The sequence below is a fragment of the Mustela erminea genome, chromosome 6 (genome assembly GCF_009829155.1).
Source record: "Mustela erminea isolate mMusErm1 chromosome 6, mMusErm1.Pri, whole genome shotgun sequence".
Taxonomy (NCBI): domain Eukaryota; kingdom Metazoa; phylum Chordata; class Mammalia; order Carnivora; family Mustelidae; genus Mustela; species Mustela erminea.
Window position 1 is genome coordinate 3,257,590 of NC_045619.1, and position 23,184 is coordinate 3,280,773.

A 23,184-nucleotide genomic window follows, 5' to 3' on the forward strand; every position below is an offset into this window, starting at 1 on the left:
GCGAGAAGAGCCAGGGAGCAGGCCGAGGCCCAAGGCCCAGCTCATCCCCTTGGTTTGTTTGGGATGGCCAGAGCCCCACTTAATGTTTGTATATTGACTAAGAGTTTAATGTCCCTCCTTCCTATTGAACCGTAAAGCCGCAGGTGAGGGGGAGGCATGAGCTTTGCTCGCTTCTGTGTCGCTGGGAGCAACACAGCCTGCCTGTAGTAGTCTCCATCAATACGTAGGGCGCCTGTCCTCTTAAGAAGAGCTTGCGATTCTTGGTCTCGGGTTCATGAGTTCCAGCCCCAAGTTCAGTGTGAAGACTGCTTAAAACTAGATAAATAAGACATAAGTAACATGTGAAGGATGAGTTCCAGGCTTTGGGTTTTCCCCTGTGAGCTGAGGGGCCACATCAGAGGACACCCTGCATGAATATGGGAGCCTAGCATGCTTGTTGCCCACAGGAACAGAGCCGAGGGAGGAGGAGGCTGCCGTGATTCTGGTCGCTTCTCTGTCCCCCTGGCCAGGGAGCGTACCTAGAGCAGGGCACCCAGCTTCCAGAGTCTGAGCTAACGCAGACAACTCCAGGTAAGCGCTCACACGTGCAAGCATTCCTGCCTTTGCATGGAAAGCTCCTCCGCAAGTGCGGTGCTGTCCAGGAGACACGCGGGCCTTTTCCGGGCAGCCCAGGAGTCCCCTCTCCATTTGACACGTTAACCAGAGAAAGCTCAAAGCACGGCCCCCGGCTTGTCCCCCTCCGCACTCTGTGGACCGAGGCTCCTTGGTGTTGGGCAGGAAATACCAGACGGGAGCCCAAACAGCAGGCCCCATGACTCCGGTCTGCTGAGAGGCGACTGCACTCAGACTGCGAAATTTTCTCAAAAAATGAGGTATCTATACAGATCATTGGCTTCCAGGCCAGCTAGTTTTTTAAAAGATTTAGATGAGAATGGCTTCAGTCGGGGAAGAAACCTTCCAGTGGCCCTCAGCTCCCTCTACCAGATCGGCTCCTGCTTTGAGCACATGGAGGGGTCCTCCTCACCCCCGTGCCCACACGGGCTGGACCTCAGCTCCCACACCTCTCCCTCGGCCTGGCCCCCTCACTCCCCAGAGCAACCTCTTCTCCAGCTGTGTCCTGAGTGTGGGCTGGAAGTGCAGATTACTAGGCCTGCCCCAGACCTGGGCCGTGAGCCTGGGTCTGCATTTAAACCAATTTTTATTCATACTCAATTTTGAAAATCACTTGAAACAACTAAAGTTTGGATAACCTAGGGGCGCCTGGGTGGCTCAGTTGGTTAAGCCTCTGCTTTGGGCTCAGATCATGATCTTGGAGTCCTGGGACTGAGTCCCGCCAAGGGATCTCTGCTAGTGGGAACCTGCTTCTCCCTCTGCCTGTAGCTCCCCCTGCTTGTGCTCCCTCCCTGACAAGTAAATAAATAAAATCTTTAAAAAAAAAAAAAGAAAAGAAAAGAAAGTTTGCATACCTAAACTGATAGTAATAAAAATAGTTATGCATGTTTGAAAATCCAGACAACCTTAAAAACCAAGGTGTGTTTTAATAATTTTCATTTATTTTACAATTTAAGTCTAGAATATTTAACTTTCATACAAACTTAATTTTAAAAATAGTTATGTGCTATTTTATTTTACATCCAAAACAGAATTCTTCAACCGGAGCAACCGCACCTCCGCGTCTCAGCCCGGCACTCGGGCAACACGTACAGGAGACGCTGGGCAGCAGGTGACCCGGGAGCCACAAACACCCCCACCCCGGCCCACAGCAACCACTCCAGGCACAGGACCCTTACCAAAGGTTGGCTTTTCCCCCCAGTACAACTTCTCCTAAGATTTATTTCTAAGGGTTGAAAATCACCTTAGGACTGAAGGTTCTTTTAGAAAGAGTGAAATGAGCAAAGGACTGTGTTCTTCTCAGAACTTGAGAAGTGGAGAATCCACGTTTTCCTTGTCAGCCGCAGGGCTCAGCTGGATCAGAGGAGAAGCCAAGTCGATCAGCTGCAAGAAGCGACAGGCGGTGAGCCGTGCGGCCACACTGCCCCTCGAAGCCCATCGGCTCCCCTCGAGGCCTCTCTGCCGCAGCGCGGGGCCGCCAACTGCCCGGACAGCCTGGCTCAGGCCCGCGGACAGAGGAGCTGGAAGGGGGAAATGCCACACGGAAGGACTCGGAGTTCCCTTGTCACAGAGCAGGCACGGCGTGGGGGGGTGGGGTGGTGGTGAGGCCCTGTGGGGCCGTGATGTGACCCCCGCCCTCTGAGAGCCTGGGCTTCCCAGGCAGGATCCTATAGCAGGACCTGGTGCCCCAGGGGGGGTGTGCCCTGAGCCATGTCACTTTAGAAACCTCCCGGGCCACTCTCAAGGGTCACTGTGAAGCACCGTAGGACAAGGAACAGACCCAGAACAGAGACCACCCGAGGCGACATGGCCACAGAGCCCGAGGCGGCTCCTCACCTGTCCCACCTCCTGGGGGGCCTTGGACGCAGTGTTCCTGTCCATGTCTGGAGTGTTGAGCAGCAGGTCGATCAGCGGTCCACGCTCAGATCCCAGAGCCACATGCACCTCCGGACTATTGCAAAAGTCAATGAGAGGGACCTCGAGGCGGGCTGTGCTTTCAGCTTGTGGGGTGATGGCCAGCTGGTCCAGTCTGAGATCCACGAGAAGAGCCTAAACGAGAACACAAGACTTAAAGGCACTTCCAGGAACCTTCTGTCAACCATTCTGAGAAAACATAGGAGACCCAGGGAAGGAGGGGCCTTTAGGGGTTGGAATGGCTGTGTGGGCACCTGCTGAGTTCTCTCCTCTCTGGCTGCCCCCCACACAACCCCACCCCCATCCGCCGCCCCAGCCAACAGCCCACACCGGAGCTCCCTCCGAACCCCCCGTTGCTGCCCTGCTTCCCATGCTTGGAGCCTGGCCCTCTCCCATACGACACGGGGGTGTGGGGGGCAGGGTGTGGCTTCAGTCCCCGCTAGAGGCTGGAGGTGCACACTCCCTCTCTCTGGCATGGCTGGCACCGGAGGTCCCGGGGATGACGGATCAAGTCCTGGAGAGTGCCTCTGGGGACCGTTGTGCTAAGTCTGCCGGGTCACCCGGGGTGACACAGGTACCTCACTGGCGGCTGTGTCTCCAGGGGGCTGGGCCGCACCCAGGGCTACTTCCGTGCTGACGCTTTTTGCAAAACTCAAGTCCCTCTCCTCTGGAGAAAAGTGAAGAGCCTGTGGCACGGCCGACGGAGGGGACAAAGGCCCCTCAGGTGACAAGTCCTTGCACCCAGAGGTGGCCTCGCTGCTGTTCCTCTGCGTTGGTGCAGCTCTGCCAGACAGAGAAACAGAAATCTTAGGAGGGGGTCTGGGGATGTGTTGGCCTGTGGGCGAGGAGTCCAGCTTTGGAGGAGGTGTGTTACGTGGCGTGTGCCGTCCACGGCAGCTCCGACCATGCGCGAGGCTCCTTCCAGCCTTAAGCCTCTTCGTGGATAAAAATAAAAGTCTGAGGTCCTCTGGCTCTAACTGTTCGCTAGCCTGCTGTCCCCACGGGCCTATTTCGCTCCCCTTTCCTGGGGAATCTGGTAACTAGACAAGTACGTACTCCACGTTCGGCAGCAAGAAGAGAGACGCTCTGAAGACGATCAAGCAGGAAAATGGAAGAGTGACCGGGTGGGGAGCTGAGGCTTTCTGGAAAGGCCCCTGAGGTTGGCCCTTCAACATGGACTTCAACTGTGGACGGCGGTGCATTCTAGGCAGAGGACGGCCAGGACAGCCTATCTGCCATGTTGGGGGTCGGGGGCATCACGGCAGGAGCAAAGTGGTGGGGAAAGAGCAGAGGAAGCGGGGGGAGGCCGGTAGGACAGATAGTCTAGAGAATTCAGTTTGTTTCTCAGGAAATCTGGGTGTGGTCACCCGTGACCAACACCCTAGCAGCTAGACTGTGGGACTCTCCCGGGGACCCAGTTGCAAAGACCGCACCAGACCAGAGCTCTGGATGTGGGCGCACCTTACAGAGCCCTCTGTCCACAGGGCTCCTCCCAGTGAGAGGCCGAGGCCCACAGCGACGGGCGATCAGGACAGATGCTCTCCCTCCTTGCCCAGCCCAGCAGCCCAACCGGGACAGGACGCTGGGTGGGGACATGACAGTGGAACAAGCAGGTGCCCTCCCTCGCTTCAGAGGGCCACTGACAGGCCCCCGCGGCTGCAGCTGATCAGACATGATGAGCCTCGGCCCGGCTGGTTCCTGACAAGTGACTCACCCGCCAGACTAGGCAGACTTTCTAGTGGAAGAATCACCTTGGGTCCTGAGAGTCCGAGACGAACTTATTGCAGCCTTTACCTCTTACCTCACTGAAGACTTTTTCCGGGGCTCAGAAGAAAGCCGCCGAGCGGACACGCACAGAGGTGAAGCCAGAGCTCTGGGCACGGTTTTAGGGGTCATCACTGGAAGGCCAGAGAGCCGACGGCTGGCAGGTGTGGGCAGGGCTGACGTGTGCTTCCTACTCAAGGGGGTCCTTGTACAGCTTCCAAGTCTCTGTGGGGCCGCCACGGACGAGCGTCTAGCGGGAGTGCTATGGACAACCACCCTGGAAAAACAAAACTGGAGTCTTCAGCAGATGTGACTAAAAAAGATCTATCCATTCAGCCAATATGCTAATGTGGTAAAAACCCCAGGATTTCAACACGAAGGATAAAAGACTGAAGCCCATGAAGCCTGCTGGAGTTCTGCTCTGGGCAGGAAGGGCTGCCCCAGCCCCCCCGGGAGGCCCTGGTGTGGGCTTCTGGTTCCTCCATCAGTGGCCGCTCCGCCCTGCCCGCAGGTTCTGACCAGACATGACGGGGCACCCTCCAGGTGGGGTCGTGCACACGCACTGCGTGGAGGGGTCAGAGACATCTGGAAGTCACCTGATGGGGTAGGTGTTTCCAGAAGGAAAGGCAGACCCACAGTGGGGCCTGGCCTGGGCTCATGAGCGTGTCCACTCATTCCCGGGGGAAGGGCCCCCCAATCACGTGGGAGCCCCCATGAGTACATCAGGGCAGCTGCACATGTCTCGCACATCCTTCTTCCAACCTGGGCGATCCATGTGGCTTTGATGGCCAGTGAATCCGCCCATCTGTGTGGAGCCCGCCGCTGCTACTTTCAAGTAAACAAGTCGAAGCTGTCCTACCAACATGCGGCCCAAGGAGGGCTGCGGGGGATATACCATCCGTCAGGGACAATCTTTACGTGCTTCGGAAAGAGTCTGAAAACAAACCTTAATCAATGTTAACTGGAAAACTGAATCACTCCAGGGCACTGGCAGGAGAGGCGGGGCTCAGTCAAGCAGCCACTCCCTGCAACGTTCTGGAACCACTGCCTTACTCCCCTTACTGCTGAACTCCAGTAAGAACAGATGAAAATGCAAACAAATATGATCTTCATTGTAACCCAGGGAGGCAGGAACTACTGTCCTGTTGCACAGGTAGCGGACTGAGGGACGGGGTACAGTGAGGCAGGCCGTGGCTGTCTGGCCGTGGGTGCGAAGGCAAAGACCCGCATGGCTAACCCTGTGAGGGGAAGCATCCGTCCACCCATGAGGCACCTCCAAAGTTCACACTCAAATAAATGAAAGGCCAAGGCCAGTCTGTGGCAGAGCCAGCATCAGGGCCCCCGCTCTGGTGTCTGAGCCACCACTTGGCTTAACCCCTTACCCCTGCCCCGCCCAGCCCAGCCGTGTGCAAAGCAGCGCCCCCGTGCTGCACGCGGGGCCTGGAAACGCTGCTCCCCAGGGGGAGCGTCCTCACATCCGCCTCCTCTCCCAGTGGACGCGCGCAGGGAGCAGAGCTGGGACGGAGTGCCCAGGCAGCCGGACCGGGGCCAGGCTGTCACAGAGGGCCCTCGAACCCCAGCAGGTGGCAGTAAAGGGTGGCAGGGGAAGGACAGTCCTGGCCTGGGCCTCAGGCACGTGTGCATTTGTGCGCGTGCGTGTTCTGTCTGCCGTGCTGAGTGTGCGCCGTCCCCAGCACACCGCTGAGGAAACGGTCAGGGATGTCCAGGAACTCGCATTAGCTCACGGACCAGAGACCGTGCAGCCAGGATTCAAAACCCCCAGCCAGACTAATGACACTGCTCCGGTCTCTGCTCGTGGCACAAACGAGAGCCCCCTTTCACACCTGTAGGGGTGGATGTTTCTGCCACGAGGTCAGGCCTGAGAGTCAGCTCGTTATAGCACTGTCGGCAAGCCTGCGACTGTCACGAAGCAGATGTGACAGACCGACTAGGGATCAGGCCACGTGGGGCTGGGCTGTGGGGTCACCACACACCTGCTTGAGAACGCTCAGAGCCGAGCAGGCTCCTTCTCGGAGTGAAATAAACTCAAAGGATGCACCGACTCACCTCCCCACCGATGTGCAGGACTGCGGCCTCTGTGCTCGACAGGACCTCGGTGTCGTGCTGTCTGGGGGCTCACCTGGGCCAGGAGAGGAAGCGTGTACAATCTGTCACACATGGGGTGAGGGACAAACCCCCCATCCAGGGCTCTTCACCAAGAGCAACTCTCCTCAAACACTGAACGCTCTGGGGCAGGGCCCTGTTCCTAGGGTACCCATGTCCCCTCGACCATGACAGCTGGCATCACGACCCCCAGTGCGTGCAGCCAGAGGGAGCATGCTGCCACACGGTCACAGAGCGGGGTGTTCTGAGCAGGGTGGCGGCTCCTCGCAGCCTCGCCAGCCCGGACGTCGGGAACAGCCTGCCCCAGGGCGGGCGATGAAAGATGCTCGAGAGACAGCCCTGTCCCTGACACGGGGAGGAAAGGACAACCACACTCCAGAGTAGCTGGAGGCGCTGTTAAGGGCCCAGAACGGGCAGGAGAGGGCAGCAGGTGATGGGCACTGGGACCGGTACTATTCCTGTGGCCTCGCAGCTCGACGAGGCCAGCAGACAAAGGCCGTTGGAGGGCCACGGCTATGGGCATCTGGCAGGAAAGGAAGCAAGCTCTGCTGGACACGGTCACCCTGAAGAACCCATTTTCGCAAACACACTGGGCCCTCGGCTGGACTTTACGCTTTATCTCTAGGTGCGGTTTCTCCCGCGGGATCCAAACTCATGCGTTCACCCGCCTGCTCAGCCCAGGCCACAGGAGCCCTGCGGCATCTCCAACTCAACACATCCAGACTGGCCTGTGGGCCAGCGCCAGGCCTGCGCTTTCTCATGCCGTCCCCCGATGTGGGAGGCAGGCCCTGGGTGGTGTGCGGAGGCCCCTCCCCACACTGCCGCAGGCTCCCCCAATCTCCCAGCAACCCCCGCCCCAGTCTCTAGTTCACATCCTGGCAAGGCTTCCACCCAACTCTCCCAGTTTCCATTCTTTTCTTTTCTTTCTTTCTTTTTTTTTTTTTTTTTAAGATATTCTTCATTTATTTGACAGAGATCACAAGCAGGCAGAGAGGCAGGCAAAGAGAGAGGCAGAAGTAGGTTCCCTGCTGAGCAGAGAGCCCGATGCGGGGCTCGATCCTAGGACCCTGAGATCATGACCTGAGCTGAAGGCAGAAGTTTTAACCACTGAGCCACCCAGGAGCCCCCCAGCTTCCATTCTTGACCACGAGGGCCTCCTTGTCCCTCAGGGGAGGGCTCTGTTGAAGGCCTAAAGCCCCGTGGAGGCCCCTGCACTGAATTACTCCGATCCATTCCTCAGTCCTGAGGTGCTGGGGAGCCGGCCCCTGCTGCCCCTCGGCTCTCACCTCTCACCTCGCCCGCTAACTTGGCTGAAGCCGCTAGTTCGTTCAACAGCCACTCTCCTCTTCTTAGTAAGAACCGTCAGCGAGGCAGGAGGACAACCTGTCTCTGCTTCCCTGGCAGGTGAGCGAGGCAGGAGGACAACCTGTCTCTGCTTCCCTGGCAGGTGAGCACAGTCCCAGGACTGAGGCCCAGGCAATGGGGCAGAGATGGGCGTGGCACGCGCAACTCCCGAGAGCCTCCTTGCTCCTCCTCACCGGCCCCACCTTCGAGGCTGGGAGCATGAAGAAGAGGAGCTAATTACAGTAAAACAAGTCAAAGGAGGCCCCAGGCCTCCAAAGGAGGCTTCTGGGCCATAAAGGCCACCTGTGCGGGCCGGCGGTGCTGGAAACTTCGAACATCTGCCTGGAAAGCACATTCACGAGGGAGAGGCTACAACTACCATCTCCCTTGAGTCTGTGCTGTACAACGTTCACATTAACGCATTTCTTAGATGAATGTACCTCCACTGAACACCCACCTATTACCTGCCCGACACCATGCCGGTGCAGGTGGGGGAGGCCACAGCAGCCGGTCGTACTGATCATAGGATGCGGAGGGGAGCGGGAATTTGGGGGGTGGACCTAGACAGGTGGGAGCTACAGAGGAAAAGCTCTAGAAATGGGGAGGGAGCCCAGGCCAGCTGCACAGGGAACAGCAGCACATGTATAACAGCACGAGACTCCAACAGGCCATGATGAAGATGGCCAGTGGGAACAACTGTCATCACTCGTAGGGGGCTGCAGGACCGCCACGCCGATCCGGCCAGAGCGGAGACCTCAGGAGCATATATCACGTTCAGCAGGGACTCAGACAGGCAAGTATTCATAGCAGGGCTGCCTGGTCCCCAGGGTAACGGCTTCAAGACCTGCCCCATCAAAACTTAAAAAGAATCCACAAAAGGATCAAGTTGACCCACAATTTAAATGCCTTTCAGGGTAAGATTCAGCTCCTTAAAGCAGGACAACAAAACCCAGATATCAAAAATCCTGAACTTAACCATCTAAGAGATGATCAACAATTATTAAACATGTGAAGAAGCAGGAAAATGTGACCATCACCAGAAAAACACTTAGTGGTAGAAATGGACCCCAGCATGACAGGGAAGATGGCATCAAAGAAACAGGTTAAAAAAACCATTATAAATATGTTCAAGAATTTAAACAAACACTGTTAGGATAAAGATGGGAAAACTACCGTATCAGAAATGAAAAATTAACTGGAAAGAAAGATGTAAACGCGAAGATGTCACCTTGAAACGCCCAAACTGAAACACAAGAAAAGGTGGGGAAACCCAGGGCCTCCGTGACCGACAAGACCACATCGAGAGGCCTGTAATACTTGTGATCAAAGTCCCAGGAAATGAAGGGAAGCAAGAAAAAAGAATCTGAAGAAACAACGGCCAAGATTTTTCCCCCAGAATTAACACAAATATCAACCCACGGATCAAAGCAGCTCACAATCCCCAAGAAGGACGAACCCAAAGAAAGCCGCCTCAGAACTGCTAATAACCTACATGCTGAAAAAGAACAAGAGAGAGGACTTTCTGAGAGCAGCACAGGAGCAGCGATGGGGCAGAGGGGAGTGACTGTGAGACCAGAATGCTGCGGAGTTCTCATCTGAAAGGGCGCAAGCTAGAAGATGCTAGAGTGACACATTGAAGTGCTGTAAGAAAAGCCGGCACCTGGGTGGCCCGGGTCATGATCCTGGAGTCTTGGATCAAGTCCCACATCAGGCTCCCGGCTCAGCGGGGAGTCTACTTTTCCCTCTGACTCTCCCCTGTCTCATGCTCTCTCTTTCTCTCTCTCAAATAAATAAAATCTTAAAAAAGAGAGAGAGAGAGAGAAAGCTAAAAAAAACCTTATATAGAATCTGTTCAATATTTTAAAAACAGAGGAAAAACTCCTTACCAGTAGCAAACCTGGGGATCTTAAATTGACTTGTAGGGGTGGGCATGGCCCGCGTCCCACAGAGTAGGTAGGAGTCACGCCTTCTTGCACTCCCAGCTGCAGTCAGGGGAGAGGGCTGTGACCAGGTGGGGCCGGAGTTCGGCCCAGGGCCTCCCTGTCCTGGTGACGAGGCTTGGGCGAGAGCCGCTTCGGGGGGTGCCTTGGCCGGCTCTACCAGTGCCTCAGCGGTCGCGGCGCACCTGCTCTGCCGGCTGGAGGCACCCGCAGGGCTAGCCCGCAGAGGCTGCCGCGGCACGGCAGGGCCCATCCTGCCCGGATGGCTGTTGGGTGGCAGAGGCGGGGAAGCGCCCGTGGAAATCCTTGCAGGCTTGCTGGATCTAGCTGCAAGAGGGGACGTAAAATCTGGTTACCACTTAAGTTTCCATTATTTTTAAATTACTAAGTTACTTAGCACTTAGAGTTTTCGAATGAAGAAGGTTATTTATTTCTATCACGATGATTTCCTCATGATCAAACACAGGACCTGTGAGCAACATCCCACATGCACGTCAGGTAATGTCCCCACACACAGGACAAGTCTGGCTGCTCCTGGCTTAGCTGAGTGTGTCCTAAGGTACAAACTCCAGACACATTACCAAGACGCATGTAAGTATTCGTGAGTTCCAGCTTTCCCGTCTTCCCTGCTGTTGTCGACAGCAGACCTCTGCCCTGGCTGAGCGGCCAGAAGTGGACGGTGTTGTCGCGCGCCCCACCCCTCTGGTCAGGGAGGTTGCGAGGGGACAGGGAGAGAAGGCGCTGTCCTAGCTGCTTGGTCCCTTCAAATCCCAGGGCGGTTGGGTCACAGCAATCCCAGGGCACCATTTAAAACAGAAAGAAGATAAACCCGGGCAAGCACTCAGGTGCCAGTACACCCCCCACAGACGCCCATCTGGGAAGACTCCTGCAGAAAGCCCAAGAGGAGGGCTGAGGCCGCAGCCCGTGTCGCAGGGTGCGCACCAGCTTCGCAGTGCTCCTCACCGCACTCTGTCCCCGCGGACCTCACCAGCCCCGTCTGTGCACTCCACACCCACACACACACACCCCACACCCCACACCCCCCCCACACCACACCCCCCCACACACAGCAGCCGTCTCGCAGCCTTTACAAGAGGCAGGACTGCAGCAACCCCTAGTGAGAGCAGTGCCGTAGCCCTGCAGCCCCGGCCGCACAGACTGCACGGCCCCTCACTGGGGCAGGGATCCCTTTCCCCGGTCACGGGCACACTCCACTCTGGAGTCGGGGGCGGGCCGGTCACGCACTCCCTCTAAAGCCCGGACAATGCTGCAGGGGAGGCACCGTCCTGCCGTCCGTCCAGCTACGGAAACGAGTTCCGTTCTCCTCCCCACCACCGGGCAGGCAGGACTCCAAATCACATCAGTCCGATTCCAGAGAGGACGCTTGTCCCATTTTGTGAAGAAAATCCACACACGTCTAGACAGCAAATAGCACAGGACTAGCGGGTGGGTCTGGAAGAGACCCGAGGGCTGCTCCTCACCCAACCCCAGCACACCAGGGCTTCTCCCCTTCACCGCGAGATGGCGCCCTCGGCTCGCGGAGACCACAAGGCAGCTACCTTTAGTTGCTTCCGCTGTGGGGATTTAAATAAACGCTGAGTTGACTAGGGTCACTAAGTGGTCTGGAACAGTCTATTTTTAACACCTGTGTCTGGTTACATGTCCAGGGGCCAGTCTCTGTGTCCTTGCACGTTCGCAGGCCCCTGGAGCACAGGGCAGCTGTGGCGGTGTGGGGGGAGGGCACCCTAAACTAACCCCAGCGCTCTCCTCGGAGGAAGGGAGCGCCACAAAGGCAGGGACCCTGACACAATGGCCCTCACCCCACACCGCAGCAAACCCTCCACAACCTTCTGCGGAGCCAAACGGTCTGAGAGGGACATTGCCCTCAGGGCTGGGCCTGGCTAGGCAGGGGTGGGTCTGGGCACCGAGCTCCCCTCCGGCCGCACCTCTGCCGGCTGCTGAAGCACCCACGCTGGAAATCGCCGCTGGAACAGACCCGGAGGAAGACTTTCTTGAGAGCCCGCCAGCACAGCCAGGTGGTTTCAACAGGGTTTTCTTCAGCCCCAACTGCAGCAAAATGTTAAGAACAAAACAAAAAACCCAGAGTCATCAAAGAGTTCAAGATCTATACCCATGATCTATACCTTTCTTTGCAAATCTAGGGTTTTTAAATAATTGAGTGATGATCACCTTGAATTTAAAGGGAAAGGCCAGGCCGCAGGGCTCAAGCGTAGTTTTCCAAGACACACGCAAGACACATGGGACCTTGCTGAAAGGCCAATTTCTGGGCTCCAACCCCCACCCGCAGAGTCCGAGCTGTAGGGCCCAGCTTCTGGCAATTTTAACAAGTGGTTCTGACGCACAGCTCCGTTTAACCACAAGGCCAGGAAAGAACCGGCAGGGCTGTGGGCACCTGTGTCTGTGCCCATGAGGGGCAGAGCCAAGCACTGACAACCTGTTGCGTCTCTGAGGGAAGCGGGGAGCCGCACAGACACACGGATGCTCGGAGATGCCGAGTCCCGACCACGGAGCCCCCACCACACACCAGGCCGTGCGCTCTAGCTTCCGTCAAGTAGCCTCGCACCGATCCCATTTACAACCTCCCCCAACTTGATTTCAAAGACACACAGCACGTCCAGCGCGCTGCCCCCGAGATCGCTTTGCTCCAGGGCCACGCCTGCCTGCTGCCCTGCCGGACCCACCTTGTTCGGAACAGGGAGCGATCGCTTGCCTTGGACGGAGTGGTTTCCCCCAGCCGGTAGGCTGGCGGGCTCGCGGGCCACACTGGATTTGTCAGGGGCCGCGTCCCTGCGGGGTTCCTCTTCAGTGAGGATTTTCAACTGGGAAGGACTGGCTGCTATCCTTTTCATAGGCTGAAAATTGTAAGATGAAATGTGAGAACTGTCTGGTCTTTAACAACGTACAGAAGTAGCAAGGCTTCGGTGTAGAGCAATGGCGGGCACCACCCATCTTCCCGGGCTGCACACGCCTCTCCACTCATCAGCAGACAGAAGCGAACACGGCAGCCCGCTTCCTGCACCGAGTCACCATGGACGAAAATGATGATGGCTTTTGCTTCCTCATTAACAACAGAGGGGAAGAATACTAAGACCATTAGCAAGGAGAGAGATCCTCTAAAGCTTTTCCTCAATCAGGATTCTTAGCTAAGGATGATGAGGAAATTGGTTCTAGTAACAAAACTTTTAAAATGCTGTCTAGAAAGGAATCACTGATTAAAACGTCATTCCTTCTAGCAGAGATGCTGCTCAGTTGTAATGAATCTTCCGGGCAGAGTACTGGAAGCCATTTTTCTCTGGGCAGCAGAGTCAAACAAAGAATAAATTTCAGATAATATTTAGATCCAGGGGCATTCAGGGAACGAACCCCGGCTTATGTCGATAACCCCTTCTAACAAGGCCAGCTACGAAGAAGCAGCAGCAGATCATAAAGTAAGCACAGCATTAGAACAATAACTTTCTTTTTCCTTTACAGCATTTTAAAACTGAGATATAGCTCACGAAACATAAAATTCACCATTTCAAAGTGTACGTGTCAGGGGTTTTTAGCGAATTCACAATGTTGTACAACCGGCATCAACCCAAGACATTCTTGTTGTTCCTGAAGGAAAGTGCTAGCCATCAGCAGTCACCTTCCACTCCCGTCAACCTCCCCGCCTAGACAGCCACTAACTACTCCCCTCTCTACAATTCGCCTATCATGGTCCCTTCCTGGAAATGGGAGCATACGATATGTGAACTTTTGTGTCTGGCTGCCTTCCCTAAGCATGTTCTCAAGGATCATTCATGTCATACTATTTTCTAATATTGCATTTTCTTATTGCCTGAGTCCACCTGTAATCCCTACTGCGGTCCACAAACTCCCCATAAGACCCCGGCACTCCTTCTAGGCACATCACTTTTAGAAATTTACATCCCAATGGTCTCCAGGAAAATGACTAAAGGAACAGGCTGGCTATTTAGAGGAAGCTACAGCGACCATTACCCCTGTCTAGGCTTCAGTGTGGCAGACAAGATCTGAGCTCGGATCAGCCCTGGGTTCTGAGGGCAGGAAGTCATGCAGCTCGTGAGATGTCCTTATAGAGGGAAAAGGAGCTCCTAGGCCCTTGCTGGGTGGTTTGCACTGACCCAGACCTGCTTACAACCGTACAGTACCATTCCTCTGCAACTGGCTCAGAGAGCAGAGGCCTGGGGCCCAGGTTAGCAGCGGAGCTGAGAAATGGCGCACAGCAGGCTCTAACTGCTGCCTCCCCTCAAAGCAGGAGCTTCCTCCCCTGAGTAGACACAATGTCAGCAAAGCCTGGAAGCAGCCAGCCACCCTTTGACACCTTCCCCGACCGGAGCGCCCTGCCCCGCAAATCTCCAGGAGCCCCAGTGCACCAGAGTTGGCTAGCCATATCCCAAAGACCTGTCTGTCAACCGCCACTTCCCAGGACAGCTCATCCGCGTAGTTCCTGGGAGGAAACGGATCTGAACAAATGCACAGCTATCTTCCTTCCCGGAAGGGGAATTCTTGGAAGTTGCTTGTTAATATACATGAAATCCCTAATAAGTAGAAAATCTAGTGTTGTAACAAAGCAAAAGGACAAATTTCAAAAGGCATTCAGGACGAGGTGTTTTTAAGTCATCACAAGAGGAAGGTAGTTCCGCCCCTGTCCATATCCACCCCAAACCTAGCTCTCCAGGCTGTCCCTGCTCTTCATGGACTTTGTGTCTATACTTCCTTCTTTTCTTTTTTTTTTCCCCTAAGATTTTATTTATTTATTTGTCAGAGAGAGAGAGAACCCAAGCACGGGGAACAGCAGGAAGAACCAGCAGAACAGGCAGAGGGAGAAGCCGGCTCCCCACTGAGCAGGGAGCCCTGATGTAGGGCTTGACTCCAGGACCCCAAGATCATGACCTGAGCCAAAGGCAGATGCTTAACCAACTGAGCCACCTGGGGCCTCGTTCCTATGCTTCTGAGCCCTCAGCACAGCTATGTTTCCAGGCTTCTACCTGTCACAGTTTCCTTTAGGGTCATAAACCAAAGGGCTAAAACGGAAGGGAGCACCTAGCTCTCCAGACAGATGTTCTGGGATGTGCGTGTGTCTACCTGCTCCGTGGCCACAGGAATGTTCTTTCCTCTCGCAGAAAACGCCCGGGGCTGCACCAATTTGCTGATGACCTTTCTCTGAGGCCCTGACTGGTGTGGAGGGTGAGCAGTACTTGGTTCCGCTGGCAGAGAAGAGCGGGACGAACATGGTGGTCCCTGCGTCTGGGCGGGAGCCCTTGGGAGGGCCACTCCAGAGGGGGTCTGGGTTCCCAGGAGTGGTGTGCCCCGCAAGGGGCTGTCTGACAGATAATAGGTCTCCCTCTTAAGTGACTTGGGGCTTTTCTTCATTTCATTTTCTTTCTCAAATAGGCTTATTTTTAATTTTGATTCCTGTATAAATCTTTCCACGCCCTGGCTCCAGAGGTCTTCAGCTGTGACATCTTGGGCTGCCTTGCTTTTGCTCTCGCTTTCTATCTGTAAGGCGAGTAAGTGGGCTTCTTTATACACTTCCACAAATTTTTCCCCAGTGAGAGGGCTCCAGGTGAAGTGACTTTCTGAGGCTGACAAGAGAGGTTCCTCAGGAATGTGACGGTTTAATTCCAAGCTGGCAGCAACGCATCTTTCCTTATGCCCAACGGGTCCAAAGAAGACCTCATCATCTTCATTTGCACTGTTTTAAATAAAAGGATTATTAACAACAATGGCATTTAAATGAAAGACTTTAATGAATGACGTTAAACCCAAGGAAAGGGAAGAAAACTCATAATTTACCTTGAAGAAGACAATGAAAGATCGAAGTCAAATTTTTCATCAGCCAAGAGGAGAATGTCTGGGGGGGAAAAGTCCAGCATTATTTGAGGGTTGGGGCCAACAAAGAGAAACTATTACCAGGCTCTGCAGCTATAAAAACAACAAAATTTCACTCCCCAAAGTGTACCTTCTCGTCATCTTAACAGAGAGCTCTAGATGCTCCAACGGTTTTGTTTTCTTTTTAAAATAGCATAAAAAAACCCAATAATAAAATAAAATAGCATTGGCAATCCTGGGTTTGCTAAGCTGACCCAAAAATCCCAGTCCGCATCTTTAAGATATAATCTATTTTTTTTTTAAGATTTTATTTATTTATCAGAGAGAGAGAGGGGGAGAGAGCGAGCACAGACAGACAGAATGGCAGGCAGAGGCAGAGGGAGAAGCAGGCTCCCTGCTGAGCAAGGAGCCCGATGTGGGACTCGATCCCAGGACGCTGGGATCATGACCCGAGCCGAAGGCAGCTGCTTAACCAACTAAGCCACCCAGGCGTCCCTAAGATATAATCTAAAATGCATTCACCAAGTCATTCAACCAGTTTTTCAAGGCTAGATAAGTCATATTCGGGTATAGACAATTTTCAAAAGACCACCTGCTTCAGGTCCCCCAGAACTGAATTCCTTGCTTACAAACTACATCAACACCTACTCTTCCTTCAAAAACAAATTCAGTATTATTCCAGTGCACCCTCCGGACTCCACATGTATTTGCTGATGACCGGCTCTTCTTACAGCACACCCTGAACCCAGATGAAACTGCACCTGTACCCCCATCCGCACTTTCGCCATAGCTCCGTCAACAGCTCGCCTAGAAGCTCAACCCCCTCTAGCAAACCTCCACTCTCTCTAACAAACCTCGGGCTCCAGGTTAGCGGATCTCTTTCCTGGAGCAACTGCACCCTTCCCCTAGATCCCACACCCCATCCACCCCCATGCGTCCCTAGGGCCTCCCTGCCCTAACACCTGTCGCTGTGCTGCCCTGCTGTTCTGTAATGTCCCTTTACCTTTCTGGGACCCCAGCTAGAGTGTAAGCTCCTCCAAGCCAGAAAATGTCTAATGCTCTCACAAATTCCTTTATGTCTGGCTAAGGGCCCTAAGGGACACTTACAAATAATTATCAAAATGGGTAATTACACTGGGGGTAATAATAATTGCACTGAGTGGATATTTCTATACTGTAAAGTCTATACAGCAGTTTCACAATTCACATCTTATTTGATCCTAAAAAACAATGCAGCATGCTTACTAAAATTATAAAAATTTGAAGTATACTATTATCATAATTAGGTCCTAATTAGTCACTTCAATTATTCTTAATTACCTAATCAAGGAAAAGGTAGAAAGCACAAATGCACAAACACAATAAAGAGAAATGACCAGAGAGAGAGGAAATTAAAAGATTCTTAAGTTAGATTGCTCAACTCCATGCATATAAACCTAAGAACTGGGCTGAAATGCATAATTTTCTAGAAAACACTATTTTTTGTATTTAAATTACTTAAGTGGATTTATTTTTAAAACTGACTCCAGAAGAGAGAAAAAAAAAATCTTCATAGTTCAATTATCATAAAATAACTGCACTCATTTACTGAAGAGCTCTTGTCCTCGAAAGAGCACAAGTCCCAGACAGTTTCACAGGATAATTCTGTCAAGTCTTTCAAGAATGCATCATTCCAAAGTTATTTAGACTGCTTCACAGGAGAGAAAAAAGAAACCTTTAAACTTACTTCTAAGAAGCAAGCATAACCATTCCCCAAAACTCTAGTTAGCTCAATAAAGAAGGTTACAGACCAGACTCAGAAAAAACCCTAGAGAGGAATACTGGGTACCAGAACCCAGCAGCACATTAAAAGAAGAACACATCCCGACTAGGTGAAGTTTGTTTCAGGACTTGAGGACTGTAGGATGGTTTAATTTTACACAATCTAGTGACATGATTGTTATATTACCAGATCATAAAAGAAAGCCCTATATTGTGTCCATCTATGCTAATAAGACATATTAAAAAATGCAACAGGGGCGCCTGGGTGGCTCAGTGGTTTGGGCTGCTGCCTTTGGCTCGGGTCATGATCTCAGGGTCCTGGGATCGAGCCCCGCATCGGGCTCCCTGCTCTGCAGGAAGCCTGCTTCCCTCTCTCTCTCTCTCTCTCTCTGCCTGCCTCTCTGCCTACTTGTGATCTCTGTCTGTCAAATAAATAAATAAAATCTTTAAAAAAAAAAAAAAATGCAACATACCTTGTTGACTTTAAAAGCTCTTTATAAAAAGCAATAGATACATTAGAGACACATTTGATCATATAAGGAAGTATCTATCTCCAGCCAAAAGCCAAGGTCAGGTCTAATGGGACACGATCAGAAGCATTCCTTCTAAAGGCAGGAACCAGTGTACTCTATCAGTCAGGACAGGCTAACTTATGCTAAAGTAACAAACAACCCCCAAGCATCAGGTGCTCTATTTCCTACTCAAACTCTACGTCTGTTGAGGCTTGGGTCCTGCTCCACATCCTTCTCACTGCAGAACACAGGCTGATGGAGCCTGGCCCTTGTGCTAAGGGGGGAAACAGCAAATTCATACTAGTTCTTAAAGACCTAGAAGTGACACATATCACAGCATTCCCATTTCACTGGCCACCCTTCAAGTCACTTGAGCTGAATCCAGCTGCAAGTGGGCAGACAAGTACGATTCCACCATGTACCCGGGAGGGGAAAAAAAAAAAAGTAGAAAGGAAGAAGGAAAAAAAAAAGTGGAAATACTGATAAACAGCACCAGGACTACCACCTATATGTAGATGAACTCACAAACCGGCATGAGAGTTAGTGGTATCTAAAGAGGCAATTCCACGAAAGGCGGGCACACGGCCACGATGTCTGCCGTCACGACAAGCCTGGACACCGTGCTGGGCGCACTAACCAGTGCAATCAGACAAAGGAGAGAATCTGGAGGGAACAGGATCGCAGCGCACGGATGCTATAATCACAGACATGAAAAAACAAGCGAACACTGTTACAAGTAGCGAAAGGATAAAAGCAGGTGCCTGAGGACAAAATTACTGCACAGCAGTCAATGGCATCATATCTACAAAGAACAGTATGAAGATATGCTGGAAGAAAAGACCTCACTACAGTAGCCGCAAAACCCACTAAATTCCTGGGAATAAACCTAACACATGCAAGACAGATAAAAGAAAACTTAGTATAACATAAAAGTAGCACATCAAATTAAAGGGGGAAATGGTGTATTCAATAAACGGTATTTTCCCTTAGGGAAAATATATATAAAAGGAAAAAGAGGGGCGCCTGGGTGGCTCAGTCGGTTAAGCGTCTGCCTTTGGCTCGGGTCGTGATCCTGGGGTCCTGGGATCGAGCCCCGCATCCGGCTCCCTGCTCGGTGGAGAGCCTGCTTCTCCCTCTCCCTCTGCCTGCTGCTCTGCCTACTTGTGCTCCCTCTCTCTCTCTATCTTTCTGTCAAATAAATAAATAAATAAAATCTTTAAAAAAAAAAAAAAAAGGAAAAAGAAGGGGCACCTGGGTGACTCAGTGGGTTGAGCGACTGACTCTTGATTTTGGCTCAGGTCACATTCTCAGGGTTGTGAGCCTGAGTCCCATGTGGGGCTCCTCACTCAAGGTGGCATCGGCTTGAGATTCTCTCTCTCCCTCTCCTTCTGTCCCTCTCCCCGCTCACTCACGCGTGCATGCACTAGTGCTCTCTCTCAAAATAAATAAGTACATCTTTAAAAAAAAAAAAAAAAGGAAAGAAAAGGAACAAGAAACCATGAGGAAATTGTCACCTGGAGACAAGAGGTCTAACTATGACACCAAACAGGAAACCGGAGGAGACTGATAGTACAATACGTAAAAAAACCAATTTAAATCTCTGCATAGCCAATATCCCCATGAGCAAGGTTAAAGAAACAATAAGCAGGGGAAAACGTATCTGCGGCTCCCATCTCAGAGGGCTCATTTAAGAACGGTGCCTACAAACTGTAGGAAAACAAGCAGCGATGTAATGGAAGACCTGGCAAGTGACAGCACCAGATCAAATAACTGACAAAATAAAACAAAAGTAACCCTGAGATTCCACTTTTCACCTGTCAGGTTGTCAAAAAAACAGAGAGTTTGGTAAAACGGGTACAGGGCTGTGGAGAATGAAGACAGTCCACATAGCATTGGGGGAGGCGTCACTTAGTCACCCGGCAGCACCTACAAAAATCAGAAATGCGTGTGTCCTCCGGCCCAGCAAGGAGACCTACAGGCAGACATCCCACAGCCGGTCCTGGTGCCGTTTGCTGCAACAGCATTTGAGAAAGCAAGACACAGGACACAAACGAACGTGCACCCACAGCAGAAGGGAGAAATCAGTCCCCGTCCCCCAAGGCGGACCACTACACACAGACCAAAGAGAACAGCAGCGGTGCACGTGCTGACATACAAAGATCACCCCATAAACCCGTACCATGAGCAAGATGCGGCACAGGGCTCCACCTGCTCTAAGAGAGGGGCGGTCGGCCGGCTGTATACACAGACTGGTTTGCTCTTGCACAGATCGGGTCTGGAAGAGCAAAGAGACCGAAGACACTGCTGGCCATCGGAGGGGCAGCTGAGGGGCTGAGGGAGAGGCTCCAGGAAGCAGAAACAGGTTGGGTCAGATCCTGGAGGGTTTGCAAGGCACTGCAAGGAGCTTCTATTCTAGCCAGAGTGCAACAGGAAGCTATGGAAGGCTTAAGCCTAAGAGTTATGGTCTAACCTGTGTTTCTCAAAGGTTAGCCTGGCTGCTGTGTTGAATGTATGGGAAGGGAAGGAAGCGGTATCTGCTGAAATCTCAAATGCCCACGCAGGTGGAGGTGAGTTAGCGTGGCTGAGGCACGGGGTGATGGCATCCGGGTGGGGCTGGAAAGAGGCAGATCCGAATGCATTCTGGAGGTGGAAACAGCAATAAAGGGGGACTGAACGAACGTGGCCGCTTCACAACTTCGGTTGGTAAGTAGAGGGGCCATTTGCTTCCACAGGAGGACAAAGAGCCGGCGAAGAACAGGGCGAGCACATTGGGCTCGGAGTGCAAGCCATCCGGGGGAAGACGCCAAGGACAGGTGGATACAGGAACCCAGACTCTGGGGAAAGACTGTGTCCAAGACAAAACGGAGGCCCCGCTACAAAGCGGATGGAGTTTAAAACCTGGGAGCGTCTGAGAGCCCCTGGGGTCGGGGGGATCGCAGAGAGACCCCAGACCATGTCCTGGGAAAGATCAGCTTCAGAAGACGACAGAGGAAGAAGAGCTTGCAAAGAGGAGGATAAACCAGCCAGAGAGGTGGAAGGTTGTGCCTGCAAGTCAGTGGTGAGCACAAGCACACGGACGGACACGAAGTAAGGCTATGAGGGGCCGGGAGGGTTGGGACAAGGGCCGAAGTCCTCCAGCGCAGCCCATGGGACCGCACGCAGGGCACTGGTACTGCACGAGAGGGTACAGCCGGGAAGGAGGAAGGGATGCAGCGGCAACTATGTTTCTAGACAGGAGGAAGGCAACTATGTTTCTAGACAGGAGAGAGATGAGATGAAAGTGGCGAAGCCCCCAGGACGCTCTTGGCAGGATGAAGTGTCCAGGATACCCAGTCCACCGGCCTCACACGGATGTTGCCAGGAGCAAAGGATACAGGGACGCCCACATGCCTTAGGGGAAAGAGAGGAGGGTTTGGGCCTCCGCTCATCTCCGCGGCTGTCTTCTCACCCGATGCTCAAGCCAGACCCGGACAGAACAAGACCAGAAACTCACGGAGATTCGAAACTAGCCTCAGCCGACAGGAACCAGCAATGAACAGCAAGAGGAAACATCAGATTCGGTCACGCCAGTCCCGAGCGCCTGCCAGGTGCCAGGCTGTGCTCTCCGCCCCGGGTATACCCGGCGGGTCGGGCCGCAGAGAACCCCCGCTTTGAGGGAAATCCGAAGCTGGGGGGAACGCGAGGGAGAAAACCGAAAACCCAAGAGGCGGGACGGAGGCACACCGCTTAGGGCGGGGACGTGACTTTGGCCGGCGCGGGGCACCGGTGAGCGCCGAACAAACACCGGACTACGTTCTCGCAGATGCGGGCACTCGAGCTCCCCGACCACGGCGCTGCAGCGGCGAGGACGCACCGTTCTCCCCGGGGCCGTCCATCTCCGCTTCTCCTGGCGGGCGGGCTGGCGGCGCGTCCTCCTTCCACGGCGACGGCTGTCAGGGAGTCACTGCGGGGAGGACAGGGCCGGCCGGTGAGCAGGTGCGGCGCCCAGGCCCCCGGACGCCCCCGGACCCCGTGAAGGCCGGCGAGCGCCGCTGCAGCCCCGACCCGGACGCAGGGAGAGGGCGGCCGCCGGCAGGCGGGGAGGGGAATGGCGGCCGGAGGCCGCGGGAGGTGCCGCCGGGACCCTCTGCCTCGCACGCCCGGGGCCGCGCGCCCCCAGGCCGGGAGCTCCGGGGCCCTGCTCTGGACGGAACTCCACGGCCGAGCACAACGGAAGTCCCCGCGCTCGCGGCAGCGCCACCGAAAGCGCGAGAGGACCCCGCCCGACCCGCGGCGCCCCTCACCCGAGCGACGGCGACACCCGGCGGCCCCACCCCGGCCCGGGGTTTAAACGCGGCGCGGCGGGCGCGGCGCGGGCCGCCGATTGGCCGGTTTGAAGGCGCTGCGCCACGACGCCGCGCCCGGTGCATCCTGGGGGCTGGGGGCGGAGCCGCCGGGAGGCGGGGCGCGGCGCACATGCGCACTGCCTCCGCGTGCGGGTGGGCCGGGCGAGTCTCGGTGCCGCCCGCGCCCGGGGCTGGTCGGCAGAGGCGGGCGGGGGCTTCTTTGGGGCGTCGTGCCGGGTCCCCGCAGGCTTGGCGTCAGGGTAGCCGCGCGTGCCGAGGGACGTGGTTCCGACCCCAGCTTTTTGTCTGTACACGCAGGGGCTTCAGTTTCCCGCGAAGCGTGTCGGCGGGAACCGACCTGGGGGCGCGCGTGTGCCTCCTGCGCCCCCGCTTGCCGGTCGGCGCCAAGCCCCGGGCCCGCCCGCACCAGCGCACACCCGCCGGGGAGCTGGGTCTGTTCTGAGAGCAAGAGGCGGGGGCGGGCCGGAGGGGTGCGCGGGGCGCGTGGCCCGGGGGTGCAGTCCGCACGGGGAGCAAGAGCCCTGGTCCGAGCGACGCGGAGCACTGGCCAGTGAATGGTCAGACTGACCGCGCTGCGCCGTGGACTGTGAACCAGCTGTAAGTAACGCCCCGCTCGTGGCCGGGAGGGTGAGACACCGTGCCATGAAGCTGTTGCTCTGGGTATCTGGGACTGGTGGCTGGGGGAGGATGTGGGAAGGAGGGGCCTGGGATGCCTCATAGGGTCTGCCCTGGGAAGGTCTGAACTCCAGAGGGAGGAACACCTTTTTCAGGGGCGGAAATGAGTTGTTTACTTGGGGCAGATTGGATGGAGAGCTGTCCAGGGGGCAGCCTTCCCAGGCCCAGGACCTACGCCAAGGCTTCTCTATTGGCTGGCATCTGGACTCCACGTTGTCCCTGGTTTCCCATCACCCGCGCCCATCACCCTGTGTGGTTGTGTTCCCTCTCCACTTCTCTTGATTCCAGTTCCCTGTGAGACCCTGAGCCCCTAAAAGGCATGGCAGGGGCTCGGTT

The 23,184-nt window shown here is 54.5% G+C and overlaps 1 protein-coding gene across 2 annotated transcripts; it reads right to left on the minus strand.

Annotated features, from left to right (window-relative positions):
• Positions 1-1,536: 1,536 nt before the first annotated feature.
• GTSE1 (G2 and S-phase expressed 1) lies at positions 1,537-22,189 on the minus strand. 2 transcript variants are annotated; one of them, XM_032345908.1, is made up of 12 exons: positions 22,111-22,189; positions 21,681-21,770; positions 15,519-15,576; positions 14,808-15,417; positions 12,401-12,571; positions 11,645-11,765; positions 9,645-10,025; positions 6,358-6,430; positions 4,328-4,567; positions 3,105-3,309; positions 2,449-2,661; positions 1,537-1,995 (listed from the first exon to the last, which is right to left on the minus strand). In XM_032345908.1, the coding sequence occupies exons 2-12, from the start codon at positions 21,700-21,702 to the stop codon at positions 1,912-1,914; spliced, it is 2,178 nt and encodes a 725-aa protein (XP_032201799.1). In that variant the 5' UTR covers positions 21,703-21,770; positions 22,111-22,189; the 3' UTR covers positions 1,537-1,911. The 2 variants fall into 2 exon arrangements, with proteins under 2 accessions (XP_032201799.1, XP_032201800.1); XM_032345909.1 differs by lacking the exon at positions 22,111-22,189 and having other exon boundaries at positions 21,681-22,099.
• Between the last annotated feature and the right edge of the window lie 995 nt (positions 22,190-23,184).

Excerpts from the sequence above, each read along its gene's own strand:
- GTSE1 (XM_032345908.1), bottom strand. The coding sequence starts at position 21,702 with ATGGACGGCCCCGGGGAGAACG. Across the intron at positions 4,568-6,357 it reads TCCTGCACATCGGTGGGGAG|GGTGGTTGTCCATAGCACTC; the intron begins GTGAGTCGGTGC and ends TTGTTTTTCCAG. Across the intron at positions 1,996-2,448 it reads CCCCCCAGGAGGTGGGACAG|CTGATCGACTTGGCTTCTCC; the intron begins GTGAGGAGCCGC and ends CGCTTCTTGCAG.